Genomic DNA, 26,139 nt, shown 5'->3' on the forward strand with positions numbered 1-26,139 from the left:
AAGGTTGGGTTCCATGGCCCCTTCAGCCTGTCCCTGAATGAGGCCAGCAGTGGGATGGGGAGCCATGCCACACTAGTGATATCAGAGGAGTTGTGATATTTATTCCCCTCATGCAGTTGCAAGGTCAAGCTTCAGGATCATAGAGACCCTCTGAACATCCCTCTTGACAGAGCTGTGGCCTGGAGGGCTTAAGAGGGACCCTGGGGCCTAGGGCTGAGTTCTCTCCTAGGTCATCCTGATAGCAGCCAGCAGGGAAGCACAAACCCAGGATGGCTTGGGGGCTGGGATAGGCAAGAGGAAGCCTCTCTCTCCAAGCAAAGGCCACCAGACACCTGTAAACACAAAATAGTCTTTATTTGTCAACGAAGGCTACACAGGATCACTTCTGGTTTTGTTTTTATGCTTTTTTTTTTTTTTTCTAGAAGGTATCTACATCTGCATTTATTTACAGCCTTGTTGGTATTTACACAGTCAAGATACAGTGTTAGAAACACAAAAGTGTTGAGAAAAAAACTTCTCAAAATTAGTTCCAGACTTCAGGAAAATGATTTCCACATGGTAAGGCCAGAGTCTCCAGTGTTGGTCATCCAGAGGCAGCTTGGTACAGACTCCTTTTGCTGAAGCTGCTAGTTCAGAGGTCCTCAGAACAACAGGTGGATTTACAAAAGTGGGATTCTGGTGTTGGATGAATCCAGGGCTGCTGGGGCACTGCCAGACACCTGCGGCTCAGCTCCTGCCAGGACGGTCAAGCCTGCTCCAGGCTGAGTCCTCCTTTGGCTGTTCGCCCTCAGAATAAATCACATTTTCTTGGGGACCAGGAGGTCACCTAGTACCTTGCCTTTGGCATTCCAGAGGGGGTAAGAAACACAACATTGGCCCTCGCCCGGGTCTTCCCACATTCTGATCTTCCACATTTGTAATGAAACCTAAGAGTCACCACTGTCTGGGGCAGTCAAGCACACAAAGATGGTTTTTGCAAATGTAAAGGTTGGAGAGGATAAGGTTTGTCTCTATCACCTCAGCAATGAGTCTTTAAAATGAGTTTGCTCTTTTTGGAAGGTTAAATTAAAGGGCCTTGAACTGCAGAGTTATTTTTTAATTCCCTTTCCTCCAATAAAATATAAACAAGTGTATAAACCTAGCTGGGAATGATGTGCCTTAAATAGAGAGGTTTTCGTTCTAACAAGGACCCCAAGGGAAAGGAGAGACTGGGTTCTTTCTGGGATCCCTCAGGAGATGTGTCCCCAGGTCAGGACCGGCTCTTGGGCTTAATGGCTGCCATGAGGACTGGAGAATAGCCTGGACTTTGAGCAGTGAATGCTCAAATCCCCAAGCCTGACACCCTGCTGAGAGCTCGAAAGCTCATTCCTCCTGGGCAGAAAGCTCAGCATCACCACCCTCACCACGTGGCCACCACAAATACAAGACTGCAAGTGGTAAAACTGCATTCTAAGATTTCACATTGAAATCTTAGATGGAAATGGAAATGGAAATCCCTGCCATCTATAAAGGTGATACTTTAAAGTCGCAGCTGAGAAGATGTATTTTTCTTCTTTTTTCAAATTCTGATTCTTTGTTCTGTGTCTACAAAACACTGCCCAGTCTGCCTTGCCATCATCTTCTGTGCCCCTCCTGGGTTTTTGGACACACACCTCCTGGCCATTCTCACCCTCAGTTTCTTTGGGATTGTTTCCAATCCTCTCTCCCTAAGTAGAAATCAGGCACTGGTGTGGTCCTTGGGTTAATTCTCAGCCAACAATTCTGAGAGATGAGGGTCAGAGGCTGACAAGGGAGTAATTTACTGGCATGCCTTCCTGTTCCTCCAGTTGTCCTAGCTCTGCCCTCCAGCAATGTCTGTTTGGAGTGTGGGGGGTGGGGTAAAAAAGAAATCTCATCCTACAAAAAACAAAGTTGGGGAATCAGCAAAGTCCTATTTAAGGTGGTGGCAGAGGGGCTGAGGAGGCAGGACCAGTTGGCAGCTGTGCGGGGTAGGAGAGAAGGCAGGAACTGTAGGATCATACACCTGGGCAGGTGAGGGAGGCCTGGTCACTCTATCGAATTAACAGATTTGGTTGGTGAGTGTCAAAAGGGCTGGTGTTCTCAGTGTGGGAGTCGATGCTTGGAGCCTATTACGTAGGCATAGGGTTAGGCCTTCAAACTCACCCTTGCCATGGGGTTGGGACTGCTGGTCTCAGCAGGAGGACAGTTTGAGAAGGGAGGCACTGAGTCACCTGCAGCCCAAATGGAAACCAACTCAAAAGGGCCAAGGCCAGAAGCACCCCCTTCAATACAACAGCAGCAATGTGATGGTGAGGTGCATAACACTGCCTGTGCCACCGCTGAGATCCTTTTTCTAAAGCTTCGGGATCCTTCAACTTCTCTCCCCACAGAAGCTGGGCTGCTGTGGTGGTATGTAGCCCAGGAAAAATATAAGATCCTTTAAAGAAACAAACACTCAGGCCAGGCGCAGTGGCTCACACCTGTAACCCCAGCACTTTGGGAGGCCAAGGTGGATTGCCTGAGGCCAGGAGTTTGAGATCAGCCTGGGCAACACAGTGAGACCCTATCTCTATGAAAAAAAAAAAAAAAAGAAATGAAATACCCAGTAATTCTCTGTTTTTGATCTGTAAAAGTCCACCCTATCCCTTTGGGGAGGGGGCTGTGGAGGAGGGACAGGGCATGGGGGAAGCCTAGGGAGCTGGTTCCCGTGGACCACAAGCCACCCTTGACCTCTGAGCAGACATCTCCAGCAGGTCTTCACTGATACCGGGCAGCCAGGATGGGACTGATCGACTGGGCAGGAGCACTTTGCCCAAGGACCCTTGGTATGAAGAATACATTTTGAGAGGCGTAAGTCCCTTCTGGAGAACAAAAACTTGTGTTCTTCAGGCCAAACTGTTTTCCATCTCATCCAAGAATGATCCTGCCAGATGGGAGCCCCCATCTCCAGCTCATGCCTCCCACAGCAGGCCTGCGGAGCGCTGTATCTGACTTAGTGGAGCTCTGGATCCAGGGGCAATGGGCAACCAGTGGACAAGCAGGCCAAGGCGCACTGCTGCGGCAGTGTGACTTTTTTTTTTGGAAACAGGAAGAGCACTTAGCGAAACACATCCTCTAATCCCAGTGGGATGATGTAAGGCGGAATCTCCTCTCCTCGAGAAGTTTTGGATGCCTCCCTCTGCCAGGCAGAACCCAGACTACATGCTGCTCCGATCCCCATGCAGTCAGAGACCTTCTCAGTTTCATTAACTCGTGTAATATTCTGAAGACTCCGTGAGTAAGGCTATAGAGGTGCCATGAGCTTATCAGTCCAACAAGGTTTCCACGGGGAATAGCTCAGACTCAGAATTCATTTTCCACACTTAATGTAAATGTAACCCATAAAAGTTCCATTTTCTAAGAAGCCCAGCTTAAAAGGAAGCATTTGGCTTCCCCTCCCATCTCCCAGAACCTCCTGTGAGTGGTAATGACAATGGTAATTAGGCGGATGAACCAGGAATGGAATCCTTGAACAAGGGGCTCCCAGCTCTGGCTGTGACTCCCCCTGCCCTCCCTGCTCCCCCGCCTGTTGGCTGCTGCCTCAGCTTGGGTGTGCTCTTCAGGTATGGGCTGTCCCTGCTGCTGCGAGGGCTCAGGCCTCTCCCTGACGACACAGGCACAGGTCTTCACAGGAACCACACCAGCTTGGCCTCCCAGATCCACGGGTACCCACCTTGGGAACTGCCCTGCTCCTGGTGGGGTTGCATGACACGGGCAGGCCACACCACAGCAGCTCTTCCCTCCTTTCTTCCTGCCACTAAAAAACACACTGGCTGGGCTTCTCTAGCGGGGAAGCTGATTCAGAACTTCAGGAATTTCCTGGAAGCCCATCCTGCCCCAGTCCAGCTCTGCGATCAGCTTGTACATGGAGGCAGATGGGACTTCCGGAGCTGGTTAGAAGGATGCTTGGCTCATGCCTTCCTCTCTTTGGTTGGCTTTTTTTCTTAAGCATTTTTCCAGAATCAAAGGCCACCAAGCACCTCCCTCCACATTCCGACGTCTCAGTGGCGGTGGCTGAGCAGTGGAGGGAAGATACTCAAAGTCATAGAGAGAGGGCTTTGCCTCGGAAGGCAGGCTGCTGCCCTCACCACCACTGCCATCCCTTTGCTGTGGGTGGCCTTCCCTTCCGTGGACATGGTGCTTACATTGAGGGCTTGCTGTGCAGTGCTGGTTCTCACATCTGGCTTTGGGAGAGAGGAGGAGATGAACAGGAACATCATGGAGGACCAACCAGTCACAGGCATCCTGGGTGCTTTCCCTCCCGGGAGGATGGGGCTCTGAGTCCAGGACGTTATGTCACCGGTCTGGGGGAAAGGACCTGGGAGACACTTTCTCTATCCCAGCATGGAGGTGGCACCGACAACTACACGGGATTTGCAAAAGGGGTAGGGGGCTTCATTTAGCATCAAAATAGAAAGCTTGGACAGGAGTTGGGGCAGCTTAAAAAAGGTGCTGAACAACACCATGAAATTCCCTGGAGCAGGATGAAGCCATCTGTGATCCTCTGGAGGCACAGAACATGGTGAGAAGAAATCCACCACTCTTCTGCAGAAGCCCTGCCTAGGAGCCTCTGGTCCTACAGACCCTCCTCCCAGGCCCCCTCGGAAGGGGCATTGTACTGGCCCATCACTCCCTTTACTCCTGCCTGACCCCAATCGAAGAAGAAAGGGTTGCACATGAGACAAGTTAGCACAGACATTCATGTCCCACATCACACTGGGTATCTAGGGACAGACAAGGAGACACCCCAGGAGATGTATCTCAGAGAGGAGATACATACCCCAAACGACAAGGGAAAAATCCTAGAGGAAAAAGGGAACAAAAGACAATAAAGTTTTCATTGTGATCACACTACAGAAAAAAATACCTTCTGTTCTTTGCAAAAAATGTGCGAAGGCCAAATTTGTGTTTTTCTTTTCTAAAAAAAAGGATGTTGCATGAGTTACAATGCAACCAGTATCTTTTTGTTTCTGCACTTGTTAAAAAATCAATTTTTTTTTTTTAAAGTACAACACAGTCAGGTATGTGGCCACAAAAGAGTAGCTGTCTTTGGCAAGAAGTCCAGGCCTTGGCCCTTTCTGTCACCTCCGGCCCATCTCGCTCTGTCTCATGAAGTGGATGTTGTTGGCGCTGTCCGACAGTTCTGGGTACTGCTCGACAGAGATCACGAAAAAGCCGTCGTAGCCTTGCACCCGCCCTGTGCTCAGCACCTGCTGCTTCTCCCCCTCTGTCCAGGCCCGCAGGCCTTCCTCCCCTTCCCGCAGTCTCTGCTGCTCACGGGCCCAGGCCTGGCGCACGGCTCTCTGCCGGGCCAGCTCCAGGACCCGCGCCTTCTCCTCGTCCAATGTTGTCCCATAGCGTGTGTTCAAGCACAGTGCCCCGTACTGGAGCTGGATGTCTGTGTAGCGTCTAGTCCTGCCATTAAGCACTGTGTTGATCTGGGACACAGTGACGTTGATCCCATTCTCCAGGGTTCGCCGCCCCCCACTGAGGCCCAGGATGGCCAGGTCACCTTCTGAAGGCCCTGGTTTCACAAAGTAATGGGTGTCCACCCCATCAATGGTGAAGTGCAGGTTCTCTAGGTAGTGGGCATTGTTCAAGATGGCAGCAACCCTTCGCCCATCCTCGTTGGCCACACTGATGATGTCTGTGGTCACTCGGCCATCCTTCAAGGCAAATTTGACCCCCTTGCCAAAGATTGAGCCACTGGATGCAAACTTCTTGGTCTTTGGGGCCTGCTGGCAGCTGGTGATTGTGGAGCCATAGAGCTGGTCAAAGCGTTCTAAGGTAACGAAGGCCTTGAGCTGCTTCTGTACTTCACACTGTACCCCGAGGATAGACTGATGGGGGAGGAGAGTGAGAGAGAGAATAAGACAAAGGGGAAAAACCCCTGAGAACCTGGAAAATCAGTTTAAATAATGAAGTCAAAACCACACATATTTATTAACCTACGGCATGTAGCTCTACTGCCGACCACCAGAACATCCAGGTGGTCACCAGAAGGTCAGAACATCTGCTGACCTTCATCCATCCATTCACCCACCCTTCTTTTTAGAAACTGTTCAAGGGGCATGTAATCTGTGCCAGGTCCTTTTCTGAGCACTGGAGACACAAAAATGAATCAGACATCATCCTTGCTCTTAAATAACTCATCATTTGGTGAGGAAGGACAGATATGACAACAATAATTGCAATCAAATGTGATCACTGATGGCCTAAGAGAGGAACTAGTAATAGCTATAGCTAACATTTCTTGATGTTTGAGCCAAATAATTACCACTCATTATCTTAGTGATCTTCACGATAACTTTATACGGTAGGTGCTGTCATGATTCCACTTTCATGTCTAAGGAAACCAAGGCTCAAAGAGGTTGTCACTGGCTCACAGTCATACAACTAATAACAAGTCAACATGCAAGCCTGTCCAATTCTAGAGGTTCAGTTTCAAGGGCTGCTGGAGAAGGAAGGAGCAAACAAAGCTGAGAAGAATCTTGGCCTGAAGGTGGAGGAGGTGGGGTTTGAGGACAGGCGTAGGCTTGAGTTGGGACCTGAAGGATGGGTGGGAGTGGTAGGGTGCTGTCAGATGGAGGATTGGCAAGAAATGCATTCTTGGCAAGAAGGCATAACATGGTGAGAGGCAGTGACTGATATTAACCCTTCCACCCTGCTTCACTGCTCTCCACTGCATTTACATCTGATTTCCAAGGAAGGCCTCTGCCCCACTGTGCTTCCTTGGGGCTCCCGGGGTGCCCCTCCTCTTGGCTGCTTTGGGGGACAGGTGGGGCCCTGATAGCTTGGCGTATCATCTACCTGTCCCTTCTGTAGCTCAGGGAGCTTGGAGAAGCCACACTCAGGAAGGCTCCAGGGCCTAATCAGGGAGTTAGGGAAATGGCTTTAGCAAAAGGCCCATCGGCTTCTCACTGAAATTAAGTCCTCTTTATAATTAATAGAACCCCGTCTGTGAACAATTATTTCCTAGAGTTTCACGAAAGCTGGAGTGCTCAACAACAAAGATCTCCGATGCTTGCCAAGGGCAGAAATCAATAATTCATTGATAGGCGAGGTTGGCAGACAGGCAGTCAGAGACTGGGGCTCTCTGGAGTGCAGAAGGGAGCCTCGTGAGGGAGGAGGAGCTGTGCTGCAGTGCTCAGCCCTGGGAAGAGCAAATGCCAGGATATCTGGGCAGGGCCTGGGGGTGGTGGGAACTGGAGAGGCTGGGCAGCAGAAAGACAATGGGCTCTGGGACCAGGCAGACTTGGGGTCTCCATCAAATTCTGCTGCTTTCAAACCCTCATCTGTAAAATTGGGAAATGTCTGGGCTGTTTACTTCTTTCAGCCATTTATTTATTTATCAAAAATGTTCCATGCATCCACTGTTTCCTATCCTGTATGCTGGGTACTATATGAGACCTAGCACTTAGCCTCTTGGGGCTCATAATCCAGTGAGAGACAAGAAAGAGGCATTAAAATACAGTGTGGGAAGTGCCACCAGCGTACAGAGGTGCAGAATCCCATTCTCTGGGGTCTGGTAGGAGATAGCCATGCTGAGGCCTAAAGGAATCAGTCTGGAGTAAGAAATGTGGATGTGAAGGTTTCTGACCACCAGCAGCAAGCCATCTGGCAACCTGCTTTCCTCCTTAGTCTGTCATCCCCTGGGCAAGCATCCCTTGAAGGCTTAGTCTCTGCCTGATTCATCCCTGCGTTCACTGGGCACAGCATGGGGCTTGGCACAGAGTCAGGTTCTCATAGAGAATTTATGAATGGATTGGGTTTGTGGGGAGGGGAGAAATGAGCAAATGAATGCCTGAAGTGAGCGGGTGGGATGAGATTGTTTTTAAAGACCTTTCCAGCTATACATTTCTGAGTCTTTGAAACTGGGTTATAAAAGCGAGACAAGAGCAAGTGAGTCTTTTTGAGCACCTACAATATGCCAGGCACTGTGCTCAGCAAGAGGATACAGAACAGGCACATCTGGGTTTGAATCCCAGCTCTACCCCTTCCTTGCCGTGTGGCACTGGGAAAGCCTCAGGCACGAATCTGTAAAATGAGAACAATACGGCTGTGGGATCTTTGTGAGTTACAAAGAATAACTCACATAAGGCCAGGTGCATTGAAATACTCAGAAAATGTCACATTTTTATTTAGAACCCACCTTCCCTCCCTGCTTTTGTTCTGGATATTGACACAGGCTTATTATTTTTGTAGAACTCCAAACTCAGTGTAACACACAAAGCTCCTTACTGCAGCTTGTAAGTGTCTGTGTGTGGTCATGGCTGCTTCCCCAGCAGCTTACTAGTGGTGGGGTTACTAAGCGGTTGTTGAACAGTCTCTGGCAGGCACTGTGGAGGCACCATATTGGTGTCTATCACTGGCCCACGCTTTTCTGAAAAGCTGAAGGGACCCCTCCTGTAACGTCTGAATGGCCTGAGGAGTGGCAGCCTTGCGCAGGAATTACCTTGCTGTTGTCCCACTCCTGGGTTTTCATCTGTGTGTGGATGAGCTCATAGGAGGGTTCCATGGCATCCATGTCTGGTTTGGGATAACCAGGGATCACGTTGTGTAGCTGGAATCCAAAGGTGAGCAGCCAGCTGTTAACATCTGGATGGGAGAGAAGCAGAAACATCTCCGTGGACTGAGTGGACCTCAGATACGACCCATCCCCATCACACAGCCTGCAGTTAGCTGCAGCGGGTGGTGAGGATGTGGATTGCTGCTGGTGGGAGAGTCAACTGCTACATACACTTTGGAAAATGGTTTCACTCTATGAAAGCCAAATGTACTCCTGGGACTCAGCGATCCCAATCCCAAGTAAACCCAAGAGTGATGACACTGAAATAGAACCCAGGTTTCCGGACTTCCTTTGCTCTTTTCACTTCAACTCCCAGGACCTCTAGCTTCATACCCAGGGGCAGCTGTTGACAGATGAAGATCCCTCCCTTTCACCCCAACATCCATAGGAGACACTTACAAAGGACATCCAGACCCACCAAAAGGAAAGATTTTAATGATTGACTTGCAATGAGACAATTCACTTACGAAACACACTCCCCTGCTCTCCCACCCCCTGTGCAGTGATTAGAGCTTCAGGGTCAAAGTCCCATGGGTTACAGAGATGGCCTAGGCTGCGATCAGAGAGTCTTCCCTCTGCTTCTACGTTTTATTTACTCTGACAGCCCAGGGATGCCACAACCTCCCTGTGCCTTCATTTTCTTTTTTTTCTTGAGACAGTCTTGCTCTGTCACCCAGGCTGGAGTGCAGTGGCATGATCTTGGCTGACTGCAACCTCTGCCTCCTGCGTTCAAGCAATTCCCTGTGTCAGCCTCCCGAGTAGCTGGGATTACAGGCACCCACCCCCATGCCCAGTTAATTTTTGTATTTTTAGTAAAGACGGGGTTTCACCATCTTGGCCAGGCTGGTCTTGAACTCCTGACTATGATCCATCTGCCTCGGCCCCCAAAGTGCTGGGATCACAGGTGTGAGCCACCGTACCCGGCCCCCTTCATTTTCTAGTCTTTACGCTGGGCTTGGGGATCGAGTCCCATAGGCATGGGAATAATTGATTTTATAACATTCCTTGGGGTTACTAATTATTAGGTGTGGGGATAGACAGGATTTTGCCATGAACATCTGGCTCACTGGAGAATGGAATCAGGAAGCCAAGACATGAGGAAATGAAGAGGACCAGTCACCTGGCCCACTATTGCTGAGTATCTTCTATGTGCCCAGGACTGTGCCATTCAGACCCTCATCTCACATGCTCACAACTCTGAAGGAGAGATGAGACATGGGAATGAATAACTTTGATACAAGGAAAGATTAGAGGAAGGCGGAAGTCTTTCATTTAGACAGGCTGACAAGACCACATGCAGAAGGTGGCATTTAAGCCAGACACTGAAAGCTGTGCCATTTTTGTCAGGCACTGGCAGAGATGAAGTGGGCACTTCAGGTAAAGATGACTGTACAAGGCAAGGCCTAGAGAGGGAAGGTGTGGGTGCAGGGAGTGTTCAGGTAACCAGAGAGCAGCTCAGCCAGAAAGGACGACTGTGGCTGGAGCAAGAAGAGCCTCAGATGGCAGGTGGGAGGTGAACTGGGGCCAGAGGGAGACAGACAGACAGACAGACAGACAGACAGACAGACAGCCTGTGTCCCAGCATGGCTCAGCCTTCCTTGAAAAGGTATAGCTGAAGATGCCAAAGCAGATGTCGATCAGAGACTAAGAATCCAAAGTCTTAGGGAGGCAGGATTTTGAGTTGAGCCTCAGAGCCAGCCTGATTTTGGCTTCTTTCCAGTGGAGATAGAACCCTGATCACAGAGGTCCTGTTTAGTTTCTAGGATGATAGAGTTTGAATATTTGTCCCCTCCAAATCTCATGGTGAAATTTGATCCCCAATGTTGGAGGTGGCCTAGTGGGAGGAGTTTGGGTCATAAGGGCAGATCCTTCATGAATGGTGTGGTGCCCTCCCCGAGGTAATGAGTGAATTCTTGCTCTATTAGTTCATGCAAGAGCTGGTTGTTTAAAAGGGCGTGGCACCCCTCCCTTCTCTCTTGCTACCTCTCTTTCCATGGTCACACTGGCTCCCCTTGCCTTCCACTATGAATAAAAGCTTCCTGACACTGAGCAGATGCGGGTGCCATGCTCATACCACCTTCAGAACTGTGAGCTTAGTTCCTTATAAATTACCCATGAGTCTATTTTCCTTATAAATTACCCATGCTCAGGTATTCCTCTATGGCAGCATAAAACAGACTAAGGCATAGGTAAGTTTAGGCAAAATTGCCACCTGCCACCCACTGAGTTCATCCTATTGGTGGGAGTGACCTGTGTCCCTGTCACCACTGGGTCCCATGTTGCTATCCCATTCAAGAACCTCATGTTTGCCTTCGTTTTTGTTTTGTTTTCAGGTCGTCTGGGGCCCCTTCTCCCAAGTGTGCAACTTGGTGGTGCCGAGATGGAGTGGTGGTAGAAAGGGAAGTTTGGAGCTTCGTTCTACTCGTTTCAGCCTTACGAGACAAAATCAAAGAAAGGAAAGAACATGGTAGTTGAAGCAAGACAAACACAGGTCCAAATTCTGGCTGCCCAACTTACAAACTGTGTGAACTCGGACAGTTTACTTAACTTCTTCAAGATTTCGTTTCCTTTTCTGAATAGTGACAGTAGAAATGGTTTTAACCATACTTTTATGGAGAAGAGTACAAAGTGTTACCGTTTGGTGGCAGTTATCGTGTGGCAGGAGCTATTCTAAGCTTATACATAAATTACTGGATTTAATATATTTTAACTTTTTTTGAGACAGGATCTTGCTCTGTCACCCAGGCTGGAGTTGAGTGGCATGGGTTAAAGAAATTCTCCCACCTCAGCCTCCAGAGTAGCCAGGACCACAGGCGTGCCATCATGCCTAGCTAATTTTTTGTAGAGATGGGGTCTCGCTATGTTGCCCAGGCTGGTTTGGCGCTCCCAGTCTAAGCAATCTGCCTGTCTTGGCCTCCCAAAGTACTGGGATTACAGATGTGAGCCACTGCGCCTGGCAGAGTTAATGTATTCTGAAGAATACAGCTCAGTGCCCACTCACAGAAGATTTTCTCTATTTTCCCCCAACCCATGCTTCCACATCCCAGGACCTCCATTTTCTCCTCTCTAACAGAAGGAGCTTGGACTAACTTTTCTTCAAAGTCCCTCTTCTCACTGAGTTTTTAAGAGTCTTTGATTCTATAAATCGTGGCAGATGGTTCTTTGGGAAATTAAAACAAACAGAACAGGAGGGAAAAATGCCCTATAAAGCCATTTTGCCTGAGGCTAAGAACTTGCATCTGAATTTGTAGTTGCAAAGGAAAGCTTCTATAAGGAATACTGCAAATTCTCAGGAAACTAGGGGGCTGAGAAGAGGCCTGGGCCTTAATTACAAGTGATGGAAGGTGGAAAACTTTCCTATTATGCCTTTAGGAAAAATGCTGAAAATGAATTTATTCATAAGTTTTTCTTCAGTGCTCCTCTGAAGAGCTGGGAATTTTACTCTTCCTTCTTACCATATCAGAAGTAGATATTTCCCTCAAGTGAAAAAATTCCTCTTCACTCATCCATCCCAGAGTTTGGTGTTGTCACAGGGGAGTGATGAAATGTAGGCAAAAATAATCCCTCCCCTCCCTCCATCCCTCCCTCCTTCCCTTCCTTTCTCTCTCTCTCTCTCTCTTTCTTTTCTTTCTTTCCTTTTTTTTTGACAGGGTTTCACTGTCACCCAGGCTGGAGTGCAGTGGCACAATCTTGACTCATTGCAACCTCCGCATTCCAGGTTGAAGCAATCCTCCTGCCTCAGCCTCCCGAGTAGTTGGGATTACAGGTGTGCACCACCACTCCCAGCTAAGTTTTGTATTTTTAGTAGAGACAGGATTTCACCATGTTGGCCAGGGTGGTCTTGAACTCCTGACCTCAAGTGATCTGCCCACCTCGGCCTCCCAAAGTGTTGGGATTACACGTGTGAGTCCCCACACCCAACCAATAATCTCTTTCATGTGTGTGGTTTTGTTCTTTACAAAGTGTATTTGAATCCAAGAATGAGGGTTTTGGAATCAGAGCAGAGTTCTAATCCAGCCTTGCCACTTCTTAGTGGGCCAGTTACTTTAGCTCTCTGAACCTCAGAACCTCACTTTTCCCCTTTGTAAATGGGGTCAGTGATCCCACCTCACAAGCATCAAGTGAAGATAGAGTGCAATGATGTACATGGTATATTGGTAGTGGACATCTTCTGGTTGCCTTCCCAGCAGCCCATTCTGCCTTCTCTTTCCTTTCTGGAGTATTAGTGTAATTACAGGGAAGTTGAGTCCACCTAAGGGGTTAGCATGTGACCTAGGCTAAGCCAATCAGTGCATTCTTTCCCTCCAGTCACAGTAAGTGCTTCAGGGATTGTCCTGTGACCTAAGCCTATCTCACTGGAATATATCTCAGGACACTTGAAGAAATTTTTGGAAAAAAAAAAGAATTTTGTTGTTGTTGTTGTTGCTGAATGTGAATGAAGATGCATGTAGTCTACCTGGATGCTAAGATGAAAGGTTTAGCGAGAAGTAATAGTATCTTGGTTTCTTATTCATGATTGTAAATCTTTTCAAATTTGCTAAAAACTTAACTGCTTATATGAAATCTCTTCTTTGCACACCATAGGTTTTCAAATGTAGGATATGACCCACTATGTAGTAGAATCAATTTTGTGAATCATGACCAGCATTTTTATTGAAATGGAACAGACTAGATTAGAAAATGAGTGCATCACACTTAAGTATTCTTTTGCAAACCTTTTGTCTTAGTGTTTTATTGCAACATAAAATCTTTTTCTTATGGTGGGTTCATAGGCAAAGAAATTCGAGAAAACTGTCTTGGACCCTGTGATCTATGAAGGTGGGTATTATACCTCACTCCTCTCTGGATCCTTAGTACAGGTTTGGCAAGGAATAAGTATGAATAATATACTCTTTGCTGGATTTAACTGACTAGAATATAGAACCCAAACTGAAAATGTTAGGTGCCCCTTGGTGGTTGGTTGCTTTGTTAAAAGCTGGATTTGGAGGCCAGCATGACTGTAGTGGACGGTGTTCTGGAGTTGGAGAGCCCTGGATTAGAGTTCTAGCTCCATGGTCTACATCTGTGTGACTCTGGACAAACCCTTCACTAGAGCCTCAAATGACATTTGGAGTCTCATCTGCAGAATGGAGATAATGATGGTGATCTCACGGTTGTTGCAAAGTTTAAAGGAGAGCATATCTGCCAAGTGCCAGATAGCATAGAGAGTTAGTTATGTTAGTGCTATTCTGGAAGGAGACCATATGTATATGGTGGTGTACAAAGAAAAAGCGGGGAGGGAGTAATATTTTGGCAAGATGTAATGATTTTTTTTTTTTGATAGAAAAGTACGTTTCCTATTTCACCATATTTTTTTCAGCTACAGTAACCTGCCAAGACATCTCACAGGAAACTCACTGGAGGGTGAGGCAGGGGGTGTGCTTAATGCAGACAGATGTAATGGAAATGTCATCTCAATCTGTCAAGTTTCTCTAGAACTAGCAGCCAAGTTGAGCATGATGAAGGCTGTGAAACATTGTTAGGATATTCATGTTTATCCATAGGCCCCAAGTCTGTTTTCATCACACCTGTCCACCACCTTGTTCTCCCTTCTTTCCTATGCTTAGGATGCTGTTCTCCCCTCTTTCCTATGCTTGGGATGCCTGCTCTCAACGTGTGACAATGTGGAACTCTTCTTGAAAAAGGAATTCTTCTACTGCTGTCAGCAGAAATAGGTTCCAGGTGGGGGCTACCAAGTTTGGGAGCCGGGAAGCCATGTCTGTAAGGGGTATTCACGTGAGCTATCATGTTGCCCCTCTACACTTTTGTATTATATGTGCTGCCTTCTATCTCTGGAATGTCTTTCTCCCCCATTATCTGGTGAACACCCATTCAGGAGCTGGCCTCAAATGTCAGCTACTTTGTGAAAACTTCCCAGAATGCCCTGGGCAGAGCAGGTGGCTCCTCCTCTGTGCTTCAAGGGGCATCTGTGCAAACCTTTGCCATGGCCCTCCCCTCTTGACAGCAGTTGCCTGTCTCTCCCCTTACAGTGAAAATTCCTGGAATGTAGGGATCATCTTTCTATCCCCAGTGCCTGAAACAGTGGCTGCACAGAAGAGGCAGTTGTAGGATGAAGGAAACTGCCATAAAAGAGGGCAAGAGGACTGAATTGCAAGACAAAAGAGGGGAGAGACTACTGGCTTTGCAAGTTGGGATGTGCCCAATTTTTGCCTATCACAAACTCTCTTATGTAAAAAGCGTGGGCTTTACCCAAACCCCCACCCACTCTCTGTGGGGTTGGGGGCCTCTGTGGCTAACCTGGGACTGGCTGCGCGCTGGGAGGGCTGTGGTTGCTGGAGACATCCCTGCTTGTGGGACCCTGGGACACTTTATATTCAAGTTGCTTTCATGCTAGTGGAAGGCAGAGCTCACTTTTCAAGTCAGAGGGTAAAGGAAACGGAAACCACATGAGCCAGGCACTGTGCTAGGAACCTCATGAAGTATTTCATTTCACCCTTGCAACCACCCTAGAAGGTAGGTGTTAGTTTCTCTTGTTCCATGTGTTCCTTATCCTTATTTCCCCTCTTTTCCTGCCCTCTTTGGATTATTTTCTTAGTCTTCCATTTTATCTCCACTGTTGACTTATTAGCTAGGACTCTTTTTTTAGTTTTTATCTTTTTAGTGATTTCTCTAGGGTTTATAATACACATATTTAACTTACAGGTAGATATTCTAACTTCAATTTACATATCAGGAAACTGGAATTCAGGGCAGTTAAATAATTTTTGTAACATGTCATAGCTTCAAAATGGTGGATCCTTCACTCTGTTCTTACATTATCTCAGATTGACAACTAATTTTCTTTTTTAAAGCCATACCTTAGCCCAATCAAGGACTCATAAGCAGTTTGATTTGTGTGTCAGAAACTCCTAAAGTGCAATCCATGGGATGTATCCAATGAGATATTAGGATTTCATGGTGAAAAAGGGGCTTTCACAGTCAAATAAGTTTGAGAAATAGCGGGAAAATATATTAAATAGTTCACTTTTATCGCACTTCCCAGAGCTTATCATACACCGAAATGTGCTATGAAAATGTAATAATGGTGGTGACCCTGACAAATTTATTTGATGCTGGAACTATTTTTCCAGAGTATTTTCTGAACTAGTGTTTCTTCAAATGGACTTTGGAAAATGCTGCTCTAAGAGAAAGTCAGTGTTTCCTGTCACCCTACACCACCTTTCTCAAAGAAGACTAAGTCTTGTTAGGTAGTAAGAGCACTTTATGGGGTCCTGCCCTGAGTGAGCCGTGGTCCTTACCTGTCATGAAGCACTTGATGTCCTGAGAGTTGCTGATGGGGTTGTTGTTTTTGAACATATAGAGATTAAAAGGCATGATGTTGCTGCTACTAAGGTGCTGCCACAGCTCGTGGTCTGGGCTAGTCCAGCGTCCGGCCAGCACATCATAATCTCGCCGGCCCATGTGGACAAGCTTGGTGAGTGGATCATAGAGGCCACCATGGTAGCCTATGATGATCTGAAAGTTGGGGTTGGTATCCATGTAGATCTCCCCATAGGCTGTGTACAGGATTTGCTTGATCATCAAACCCGTTCCACTAAAGACAGCAAGAGGGGTCCCGATGTTGTCACAAGCGATGTAAAACTCGTCACCACTGCTCAGCTCCATGGCAAAGAGGTGTCCTTGCAAGTCGTAGTAGAGGGAGGTGATCTCAGAGCTGGAGTGGTTGTAGAGGTGGGTGACCTTGGTGGGGTTGGTCAGGTCTGCATAGAAGAACTGCAGGTGGTGGCTGTGGCTGCTCTTGCTGGACACCCGCCGCCCCAGGCCGTCGTAGCGGTACCTGACACTCCAGCCGCCAGCCCGGTTGTAGGCCTTGATGAGTAGGCCAGCTGAGTTGTACTCAAAGGTATCACCGCCACGCTGCCTCAGGAAGCCATCCTCGTCCATCTTGTATTGCACATCACCCAGTCGAGTGATGCGGTCGCGGAGGTCGTACCGTAGCGGTGTGAGCCGTGCACTGTTCCCAGGGCTCAGTAAGTGCAGGTTTCCATTGAGGTCATAGCTGTAGCGCCAGAGTGGCTTGTCATTGATGGAGACTGTCTGCAGCTGGCCATCAGCATCGTACTCATAGGAGTAGCGGGTGGTATTGGCGTAGGGTCCCACCTTCAGCTCCTTCTTCACTACTCGCCCCATGTTATCATACTGGACGGTCATCCAGTACATGAGCGAGCGGAAGATCTCATACTGCACTTCCTTCATCCTGCCATATGCATCAAAATGCTTGGTGTGGGTCATGACAGCTGTGGTGATTATCTGGTTAATGTCATAGTAGATGACACCAAACTTCCCAAACTGCTCTGTCTTGCCTGACACATCATCATAGCGATAGAGATCAATGGGCAGCGGGGTCTCGTTGATCACAGCCTGCATGCTGGTCACCCGGAAGCTGTTGTCATAGTTGTAGTCAAAACGGGCATTGACCATGCCTTCCTCAGTGAAGCGGAAGATCTGCCGGTCGATCAGGGGCCCAATCTGACGGTAGCGGATGGTGCAGGTGAAGCCCTCGTTCTGTAGGTTGATGGTCTTCAGCATGCCTGCCGTCTCGTCATAGGTGAAACTGACCTTGGTGGTGTCGTACAGTGTCTCCGCCAGCTTCGACAGTTTGCCATACTTGTATATCACCCTGCGGCCAGTGCCCAGGTAGAAGGTGTGGAGGAGGTGCCCATCCTCAGTGAAGTCCTGTATGACTGAGGCATTGCCCTCAGGGGGCTGATAGATGTTTCTGTAGTAGCCCACTGAGCGGATGGTCTCTAGTGTCTGCCGTGCCACGTTGGGCATCGTCACAGAAGAGAGGCGGTCATTCTTGTCAAACTCAAAGATATACTGCCTCTGGCTGTGTAGTAGCAGCACCATGGACTGGAGGGAGAGGAAAACCAAGAGATGAGAGGAGGGTGGTGAGGAGAAAGGGTAGCTCTACATACTCGAGACTTAAAGGGAAGGAATGAACGTCCAAGGAGAATCCTGAGTTTCCATGGTTCTCTTGAGTTGTGCTCCAACCAGAGCTTTCCAACAGGAGTGCCACAGGATACTGCAAATATGTTACAGATGTGCCAAGATGAGGCTTTCTCTCAGTCTCATCTTAGCACACCTTTAACCTTAGCACATCTGTAACCTACCTGGGGCCTAGGCACGTCTGTAACCTACCTGGGGCCAGGTACTCAGGCCATTTGCTGTCCTATGGTGAGCAGCCTCATGCGTTTGCCCCTTTGTGCAGTATAGACCTGGTTACTTTTGTGTGTGGTGGGGTGTGAGAATGGTCGAGAAGCTTTGGCCTGAAGTGTGTACGGCAGTCTGGCTTCCTTGCCCCGGACTTCTCAAACCAATCTTCCTACTCAGGCAAGAATAAGCTCCCCCAAACACAGTCTGACAATTTATTTTACCTGCTAAACAGTTTCTGCTGACTCCCTGTGGCTTGCAGCATGAAGACCATATTTGAGAAAGGCATTTAAGGCTTTGCACAATGACAGGTCATACGCCTACCCTGGGGTAGGGCAGGCTGTGATGGGAATGGGAGAAGCCGGTTTCTAACAATGGACTCCTTGTGTGGCCCTGGGAAAGTTCCTCTCCTCTCTGGGTTTGGGTTTTCAGTATGTTGGATGACCTCCAAGGTCTCTCTCTTAGTACTAGCACAGAACGTCACTTTTGGGGATACTCACCCAGTATGTAGAGGAGACTCACCTCAGAGCAAGCACAGTGTAGGCCCTGGATGGGTCACCAGGGTCAGGAAACAAAGCAGGGATCTGGATACCAGAACTGGGGCATGCAGTGCACTTGTTCTCAGGAAAAGATCAGCAGATAATAGGCCTAAAGGCTTTATGCTGAAAAGCTACCATTTTCTCCTATTTGAGACCAACTTTTGATTTTAGGTCATTTCTGATTCCTACCCCTGGGATGAAATGAGTTCTGACCCTATAGCAGAATAGACTTACTAAGGCCATGTCCAGCACTTGAAGCTCAGTGCCTCCTGCCTAAGTACTGATCCCTAGGCTTCTGCCTGGTTCTCCACAACTGGATTGTACCACATGCCCTAGACCTGGGAGCAGACCCTTGGCCTGGGTCTGAACCGTGAGTCTTGCTCTGCAAGTCCAGTGAGTGTTTGGGCCTCTACTCTATCAGGCATGTCTTTCATGTTCTCCTGCCCTAGGACCGCCACCTGCCATGCCATCTCCATGATCCATCTAGATGCCTCTTGGGACCCCCTGTGCTCTGTGGCAGATTTTCCTGAACATTTCCTTTCAGAGACATGGGTCAGATATAGCCCACTGAGGCCACCAGGCTGGGCTTGGCCATGAACGATTGGCCTTCTGCATGGCAAGGCCAGTGATGCAGGGAGACAGACACCTGCCTTCTCTAAGTACGTGTAGCTCCACGTCTTCCCATCAGCGAAGATCCTGGATGTGATGCGGCCTGCCTGGTCGTATTCCATTCTTTCGGACATGATGCCTCTCTGGATGCCAGCAATGTGACCCCCAGGGGAGTATGTCACATTGACACCATTCAGCCTGCTGCTGGGTGACCAGAGGCTGGGCCGCCCCGCCTGGTCGTACAGAATCCGAAGGGTGAACTTGCGGTGGTCATCATAGATCTTCTCTGTGCGTGTTACACGGTCAAAATCCAGAGACAGGAGATTTCGGTTGTGAACCTGGAGAAAGATTGGAAGGAGAGAGAACATTAATCTGGACCATGAGAACTTTGGTCTGATGGTCCACGTGGCTCTCAGCTCTGCTGGGAAGCTCTTGAGTAGAGGAGGGAGCACAGGTCCTGCGCAGCAACAGACATGGGTTTGAACCCTGGCTCTGTCATTCGTCAGCTCTGTGAAGTTTCCTCACCTGTAAAATGGGGACAATAATGCCAATTGCACAGGGCTGTTGTGAGGATGAAGACGATGCCTATGTTGCAAAATCAGTAGCTGTGACCAAAGAGGATCTGCATGTTTTCTAATGCGATTCTTCTAATGAGGACACATTTTAAAAGGCAGATCCTTCTTGACTCCCTGCTGAAAAGAGACCTACCAAGTGAGCCCAGCAAATAAACTGACCCGTCTGCTCTACACCAGACACCGAGGACACCAAAGCTCAGGGAGGTGAACGGATTCACCCTGGATCTCGTGGCTGGTGAGTGATGGAGTCTGGACTTGACTCTCACCCGTACAACGTGCCACCAAACACTCAGTGGTCCTCTGAGCAATTCTTGGCCTTCTGGGGGCTCTGGACTTCCCAGCCCCTCTGGGGTGTCCCCTGCCTTGCCACGACAATCAGGGCTTCTTGATTGCCAGAGTCAGTACCCGACATCTTCCCCGAGGTGCTGGGAGGCGGTGAGTGTTTGTCACTGGGGTGGCTCTTTTGGCTGTGGGCCGAATGGGGACACAGTCCTGGCTTTGAGGCACTTTGCTCCTGCCTTCAGGATCGGGAGTGCCTTGTATAAACTCCACCTGGGCTGCTAGGTCAGCACACACTTCAATTTCCTTTCAGAGTCAGAAGGACAGGGCTCCTACAGACATAGTGGTAAGTCAGGGTTTTTATATTTTAATAAAGAAATATACTTCAGGGGCCTGTTTCTGTATTTGGATTTGCCCTGTAGGCATTGGTGCTCCCTGAAACATTGCCAGGTATTCTGGAGCGAAAATACTGGTTCCCGCTAATTGGTGTCTGGCCTTATGGGACATTTGGGCACATTTTCTGTCTCTTCCACTAGTCATTGCTTAAGGTTGACAAGTAGTAAAGAAGACCCAAGAGGAAAGCAGATAATTAGGTCACGTGATGCAAAATGGCATGTGTGGACCGAGGCAATGAAAGGCCCTCTGGATCCCTGTGTGGTTAAAAAAATTGGGTCCAGGTCTAGGAATGAAGACCAGGATTCTAGCTGCAACTTTGTGACCAACTTTTCTATCAACCTTGGGCAAGTGCCATCCCCTCTCCGAGACTCAGTTTCTTACTCTGTATAACAACAGTTGTTGTGAAGGTTGAAGAAACTTCGTAAATCAGTGGAGTGTTAAGCACATGGAAGGTACTGAATAAATGGTTGGAATTATTTCCATTAAATGACAGCAAATGATCCTGGTCATATCCCAGGAAGGAGAGATGTGTGTGTCTCCCCCTTCTCCCATACAAATCCTAAGGCCTTGAAAATAAAGATTTATAATGACGATGCTGACTTTAGCTGTGAATGACCTGGTTATAATAAGGTTACCTTCCCTGGGGTAATCAGCCACAATTGCAGACGCAGAAACTGTGTGGCAGATGATTCCCATGAAAACTCAGAGGCGTTGGAGGCTGAAGCTATGTTATTCTCAGAGAGGGCACAGGAAGATATGGGGGCTGTGCCACCAACAATGACAGAGGCCTTTTTAAAGTATCTTTTGGAAGGTCCGCCTATGACTCCCCTCAGGGTGGTACCACCGAGCCAGCTGCCCCGCTTTATCCCTGGAGGATCTCTAGTGAAGGGGAGCTGTACCTTTTTTGGCAAAATTAATAAAATTAAACAGCTCACTGGGGAGCCACCTAATGCATTCTGTGCTCGGCAGGGGTGGCAGTGAGATTATTTCACCTCTTTATTAAAAAAGTTCCCAGTTGTATAAAAAATGAGCTCCATTATGGGGAGGCACACCCAGCTAACATTCTAATGCCACCTGCCACCACTGTGGGTGGCCATTTATTTGGGAGGACATGTGGATGTGGCCACCTGACTACAGCACCATCAATCTCAGGTTGGGAGAGGGACCAGTTAAAGCCTAGGAAACTTTTGGTCCAGTTCACACAGCAGAGAAGAAATCCTAATCATGCTTCTCGCTGCCATTTATTGAGCACCTGGAGTCTATTGGCGCTGGGCTAGGTGCGTTGAGTGTATTATCTTGTTTCTGCAGAGGCACCTGAGGCTCAGAGGAGCTGCTCAAGGCTCCACACGGCACAGGCGGGAATCAAACCCAGGTCAAACTTCCCACTGAGGACGCTGCCTCAGAGGCGCATGCAGGAGTCTCTGCAAATTCAGACGGGGGCTCAGTGAGGCCTCAGAGAACAAAGACAGCTAGGCCTTCCTCAGAGAGCTACTGCAAAGCTGTTTCCCAGAGTAGATAGTCGCTAGAGCTCTTGGCTGTTGAGGGAACAAATGAAGCCTGGTTTTGCCAGTTGTGTGATATTGGATAAGTCACTTAATGTTTCTGTAGCTGCTGTGGGCCTATTTTTCTAGTTTTTTTTTTTTTTTTTTTTTTTTTTTTTTTTGAGACAGAGTCTTGCTTTGTTGCCCAGGCTGGAGTGCAGTGGTATGATCTCAGCTCACTGCAACCTCCGCCTCCTAGGTTCAAGCAATTCTCCTGCCTCAGCCTCCTGAGTAGCTGGGATTACTGGTGTCCATCACCATGCCCGGCTAATTTTTTGTATTTTTAGTAGAGATGGAGTTTCACCATGTTGGCCAGGCTGGTCTCGAACTCCTGACCTCAAACAATCTGCTCGCCTCAGCCTCCCAAAGTGCTGGGATTACAGGCATGAGCTGCTGTGCCTGGCCTGTTTTCTAGTCTTTACCAACACCTTGCTATGAGACTCTGGAAAAATCGTTTACCCTCTCTGGATCTCGGTTGTCTCATGTATAAAAGAGGGGCTTCAATGAACTTTCTTTGCTGAAGGGCAGGGGACTTAAGAGAGTCTGAGCTGTGTTGCTCTGAGGACACTTCTGGAATGTTAGGAACATGTAGCTCAGTTCTGTAGTTTGTTTCAGGTCAGCAGGTATCTCTTGAGCACCCGTGGTCTGCAAGGTGCTATGCGGAAAGCCACGGCTAGTTCATTAACTTTTCCTCTGTTCATCACCTGCCTTTCTCAAGGTGGCGGAAAAAGAAGCTGGGCACTCAGGCCCTGGCAGAGGCTGTATTCTACAGAAACATGGGATGTGAGGCAAACAAGGAGCTGGCTCAGGGCATCCACATATTCAAAAGCATTCTGAATGTAAGACCATGATACCAGTCCCAGCAGTGATGGCTCAGGAGAGGTCATTTTGGAGAATGTAGCTTAGGTTCTAAGTAGCTGAACTGAATTTTGGGACATGTTAGCAATAGTAATAGCAAAAATGGTAATAAATAATAGCAATAACAATAAGAGTAGCTATTATTGACCACTTGCTATGAGCCAGACTCTAAGACGCTTAATATATTACTTTTTTTTTTTTTTTTTTTTTTTTGAGACAGAGTCTCGCTTTGTTGCCCAGGCTGGAGTGCAGTGGTGTGATCTTGGCTCACTGCAAGCTCCGCCTCCTGGGTTCACACCATTCTCCTGCGTCAGCCTCCCGAGTAGCTGGGACTACAGGTGCCCACCACCACGCCCGGCTGATTTTTTTGTATTTTTAGTAGAGACAGGGTTTCACCATGTTAGCCAGATGGTCTCGATCTCCTGACCTCGTGACCTGCCTGCCTCAGCCTCCCAAAGTGGTGGGATTACAGGCGTGAGCCACCACGCCTAGCTTTTTATATATTATTACTTCTAATTCTTGTAGCAACTTGTAAAATTGGTCTTGTCCTTCCCACTTTATAGATGATGAAATTGAGGCTCTAAGACTAGTGATCTGTCCAAGCTCACTCAGGGAATAATATAAGCTGGAAATTCAACTCAGACCCATCTACCACCAAAGCCAGTAGTCTTTCTACAAGTCAAAACTAAAAAGACATACAAGGGTCTCTGATCACACGTGGTTTCTGCTTTAGTTCCCCCCTTTTGCAGCTGAGTAAACTGAGGTCCCAGGGAATTTCCAGAACAGGGACCAGTTCTCCAGATTCACCCTTCTCCTTTCCCCTCAGGACACAGCCACCTCCAGAGGCCTCACTCACCCGCAGCCGGCGCCCGAAGACAGTGACCTGGCCCCGAGCCTGCTCCTTGCGCTGCCGCCACTCCACCAGGTTGAGGCCGTTGTCAATGGGCAGTGTGACATTCCTCTTGCCCACGGTGGGGTTGACAGTGCTAGCCAGCAAGTGGGGCTCGGTCTGCAGTGCCACCTCCATGCCGTTGGCCAGCAGCAGCCGCAGGGAGCCGTCGGCCCCAATGTAGTAGCTGTTCCGGACTTGGTCTGCAGGAGAGGACAGGCACAGACTGCTCAGAAGGATCGAAGGGGGAGGGAGGTGTGAGGACAGCAGAGGCAGTGGAGGGGACTTTAAAGGATGCTTTTCTTAACTGTAAAAGCAATATATCATTACTGAAGAAAACGAGGAAAATACATGGAGAAGACCATGCAGAATCTCAATATCCAAAGAAAACCATTGTAAATATTTTGCATATTTGTAGATTTTCGGATATTTCCAAATGCCCTTGCAGTTTAAAATAGGTAAGAGTTTTAAAATAGTTACAGAGTTTTTCACTGATCATTGTATTATATCATGTTCCTGAATATTTTTTCATAAACATTTTTCTTAGTGACCATAGAATATCCTACTGTATGAAAATAAGTTATTTAAGCAAGCCTCAAATAGATATTCAGTTTGATTCCAGTTTTTCAGAATTATAAGTACCACTGTATATATTTAGTTTAAACATCATTCTAAGTGAAATAGAAGTCAGATGTAAAAGGCTACATATTGTCTGACTCCACTTACATGAAATGTCCAGAATAGGCAAAACTCTCTAGAGACAGTGGTTGCCAAAGGCCGAGAGGCAAGAGGGAATGTGGAGCAGCTGCTAATGGGTATGGGATTTCTCTTTGGGGTGATAAACATGTTCCAGAATTGGATCATAGCGATGATCGCACAGCTTTATAAATTGTATGTTTTTAAAGAGTAAATTTCATGCTATGTGAATTATACCTCAAAAATACTTTTCAGATAAATCAATATCAATATCTTCATTTTAGATTTTCAAATCAAAATAGATTCCTAAAAGTAGGATTACTAGAGCAAAGGGTTGAATTTTTTTTTTTTTTCCTGGATACAGGGTCTTGCTCTGTTGCCCAGGCTATAGTGCAGTAGTACAATGTGATCACAGCTCACTGTAACCTCATACTCCTGGGTCCAAGCAGTCCTCCAACCTCAGCCTCCCAAGTAGCTAGGACTATAGGCATGCATCACCACACCCAGCTAATTTTTAAAATATTTTGTAGAGACTAGGTTTCAATATTTGACCAGGCAGGCCTTGAACTCCTGGGCTGGAGCAATCCTTCCACCTTAGCCTCCAAAAGCATTGGGATTGTAAGTGTGAGCCACCATACCTGGCAGGTTGAACAGTTTTAAGGCTCTTGATACACTCTAAGGTAACAATGTTCTTTATAACAAGGTGAAAAATATAACTCTGACACTTAAACCACTGACAGAATGCCAAAAAAAAAAAAAAAAAAAACAAAAAGCAAAAAACATAAACACGTTTTAAATCATTGTCACGGGCATATGACCATGATTTAAGCATAGAAATGATTTGAAATTTTAAATTTGATTTAAAACATTTTAACTTAGATTTTTAACTAAACGAAAATTCTGGTGAAAGAAGTAGATTTCAGCTGTAAAATGCACACAGAGTTGCTTTCTATAGATGAAAATACTGCCTCTGGGTTTGCGCTGCACTCTCCTGTCTCTGGCCCTTCCCTGGCTGTTTCCTCTGCACTGCCCCCCTCTTCAGGAAGTGCTGGCTTAAGACTCCCTCCAGGCTCTGCTACAATGTCATCTCTTTCCAGAAGCTTCCCCTCTTCCACTGGCCAGAATACATGACTCCCTGTCCTGTATACCCCTCAGCCTCTCTATGGGCCTCCTCAGTGGTCTTGCAGCTGAGGGGTGTGGGAGTCACTGCTCCGTTAATGAACGAATTCTCCAATATTTGAGTGCGGGCCGTGAAAGGCACTATGGCACAAAGATTAAGAGCTTGGCTTTGGAGTCAGGCTACTTCGGCTCAGGTTCCAGCTCTGTGGCTGCCTTGCTGTAAGACCTTGGCCAAATTCTTAACCTTTCATGCCTCTGGTACTTCATCACTACACTGGGACAATAATTGTACCCTGCCTTGCAGGATGCTCTGAGGATTGAGTGAGATCATGAATATGAAGAGCTGAGAACTGTACTTGGCATATAGTGTTATGTAAATGTTAGCTGTCACTGGTTTTATGTGCCTGGCACTGTGCTAGTCACTGTCATGTGTGTCTCTTGTCTCTCCTCTATCTCCACCATCCCATTTCTCTCTCTCTCTCTCTCTCTCTCTCACACACACACACACACACACACACACACATCATGGTGAACTTCTCTAGTGCTGAACATGGTCCTGGATATAGGGCCCCTTGTCTTTAGATTGGCAGTTAAGAGAATAGGTTCTATAAAGCCTGTTTGTCTGGGTCCAAACACCCGATTAGGTGTGTGACTGCGGCAAGCTACTTAACCTCTGAGTGCCTCTCACTGCCTTCATTCAGAAAACGGAGACAACAATACTTACCTCCTAGGCATATGAGGTACTATATGAGGTACCTTATGAGGTACTGCTTAATGTAAAATGCTGAAAATATGCTTTGCAGTTAATGAGTGCTCC

At 47.7% G+C, this 26,139-nt stretch overlaps 1 protein-coding gene across 17 annotated transcripts in view; it reads right to left on the reverse strand.

The window, feature by feature from the left end:
• Positions 1-369: 369 nt before the first annotated feature.
• TENM4 (teneurin transmembrane protein 4) overlaps positions 370-26,139 on the reverse strand; it is a 3,083,677-nt gene continuing 3,057,907 nt past the window's right edge. For all 17 annotated transcript variants that reach the window (XM_073019796.1, XM_073019792.1, XM_073019798.1 and 14 more), the window contains 5 exons: positions 23,475-23,710; positions 19,011-19,307; positions 15,907-17,521; positions 8,495-8,637; positions 370-5,879 (listed from right to left, as the gene is read on the reverse strand). In XM_073019796.1, the coding sequence (XP_072875897.1) occupies positions 5,121-5,879; positions 8,495-8,637; positions 15,907-17,521; positions 19,011-19,307; positions 23,475-23,710 (3,050 nt within the window). In that variant the 3' untranslated portion in view covers positions 370-5,120. The remainder of the gene's footprint in view (positions 5,880-8,494; positions 8,638-15,906; positions 17,522-19,010; positions 19,308-23,474; positions 23,711-26,139) is intronic.

The sequence above is a fragment of the Chlorocebus sabaeus genome, chromosome 1 (assembly GCF_047675955.1).
Source record: "Chlorocebus sabaeus isolate Y175 chromosome 1, mChlSab1.0.hap1, whole genome shotgun sequence".
NCBI classification, from domain to species: domain Eukaryota; kingdom Metazoa; phylum Chordata; class Mammalia; order Primates; family Cercopithecidae; genus Chlorocebus; species Chlorocebus sabaeus.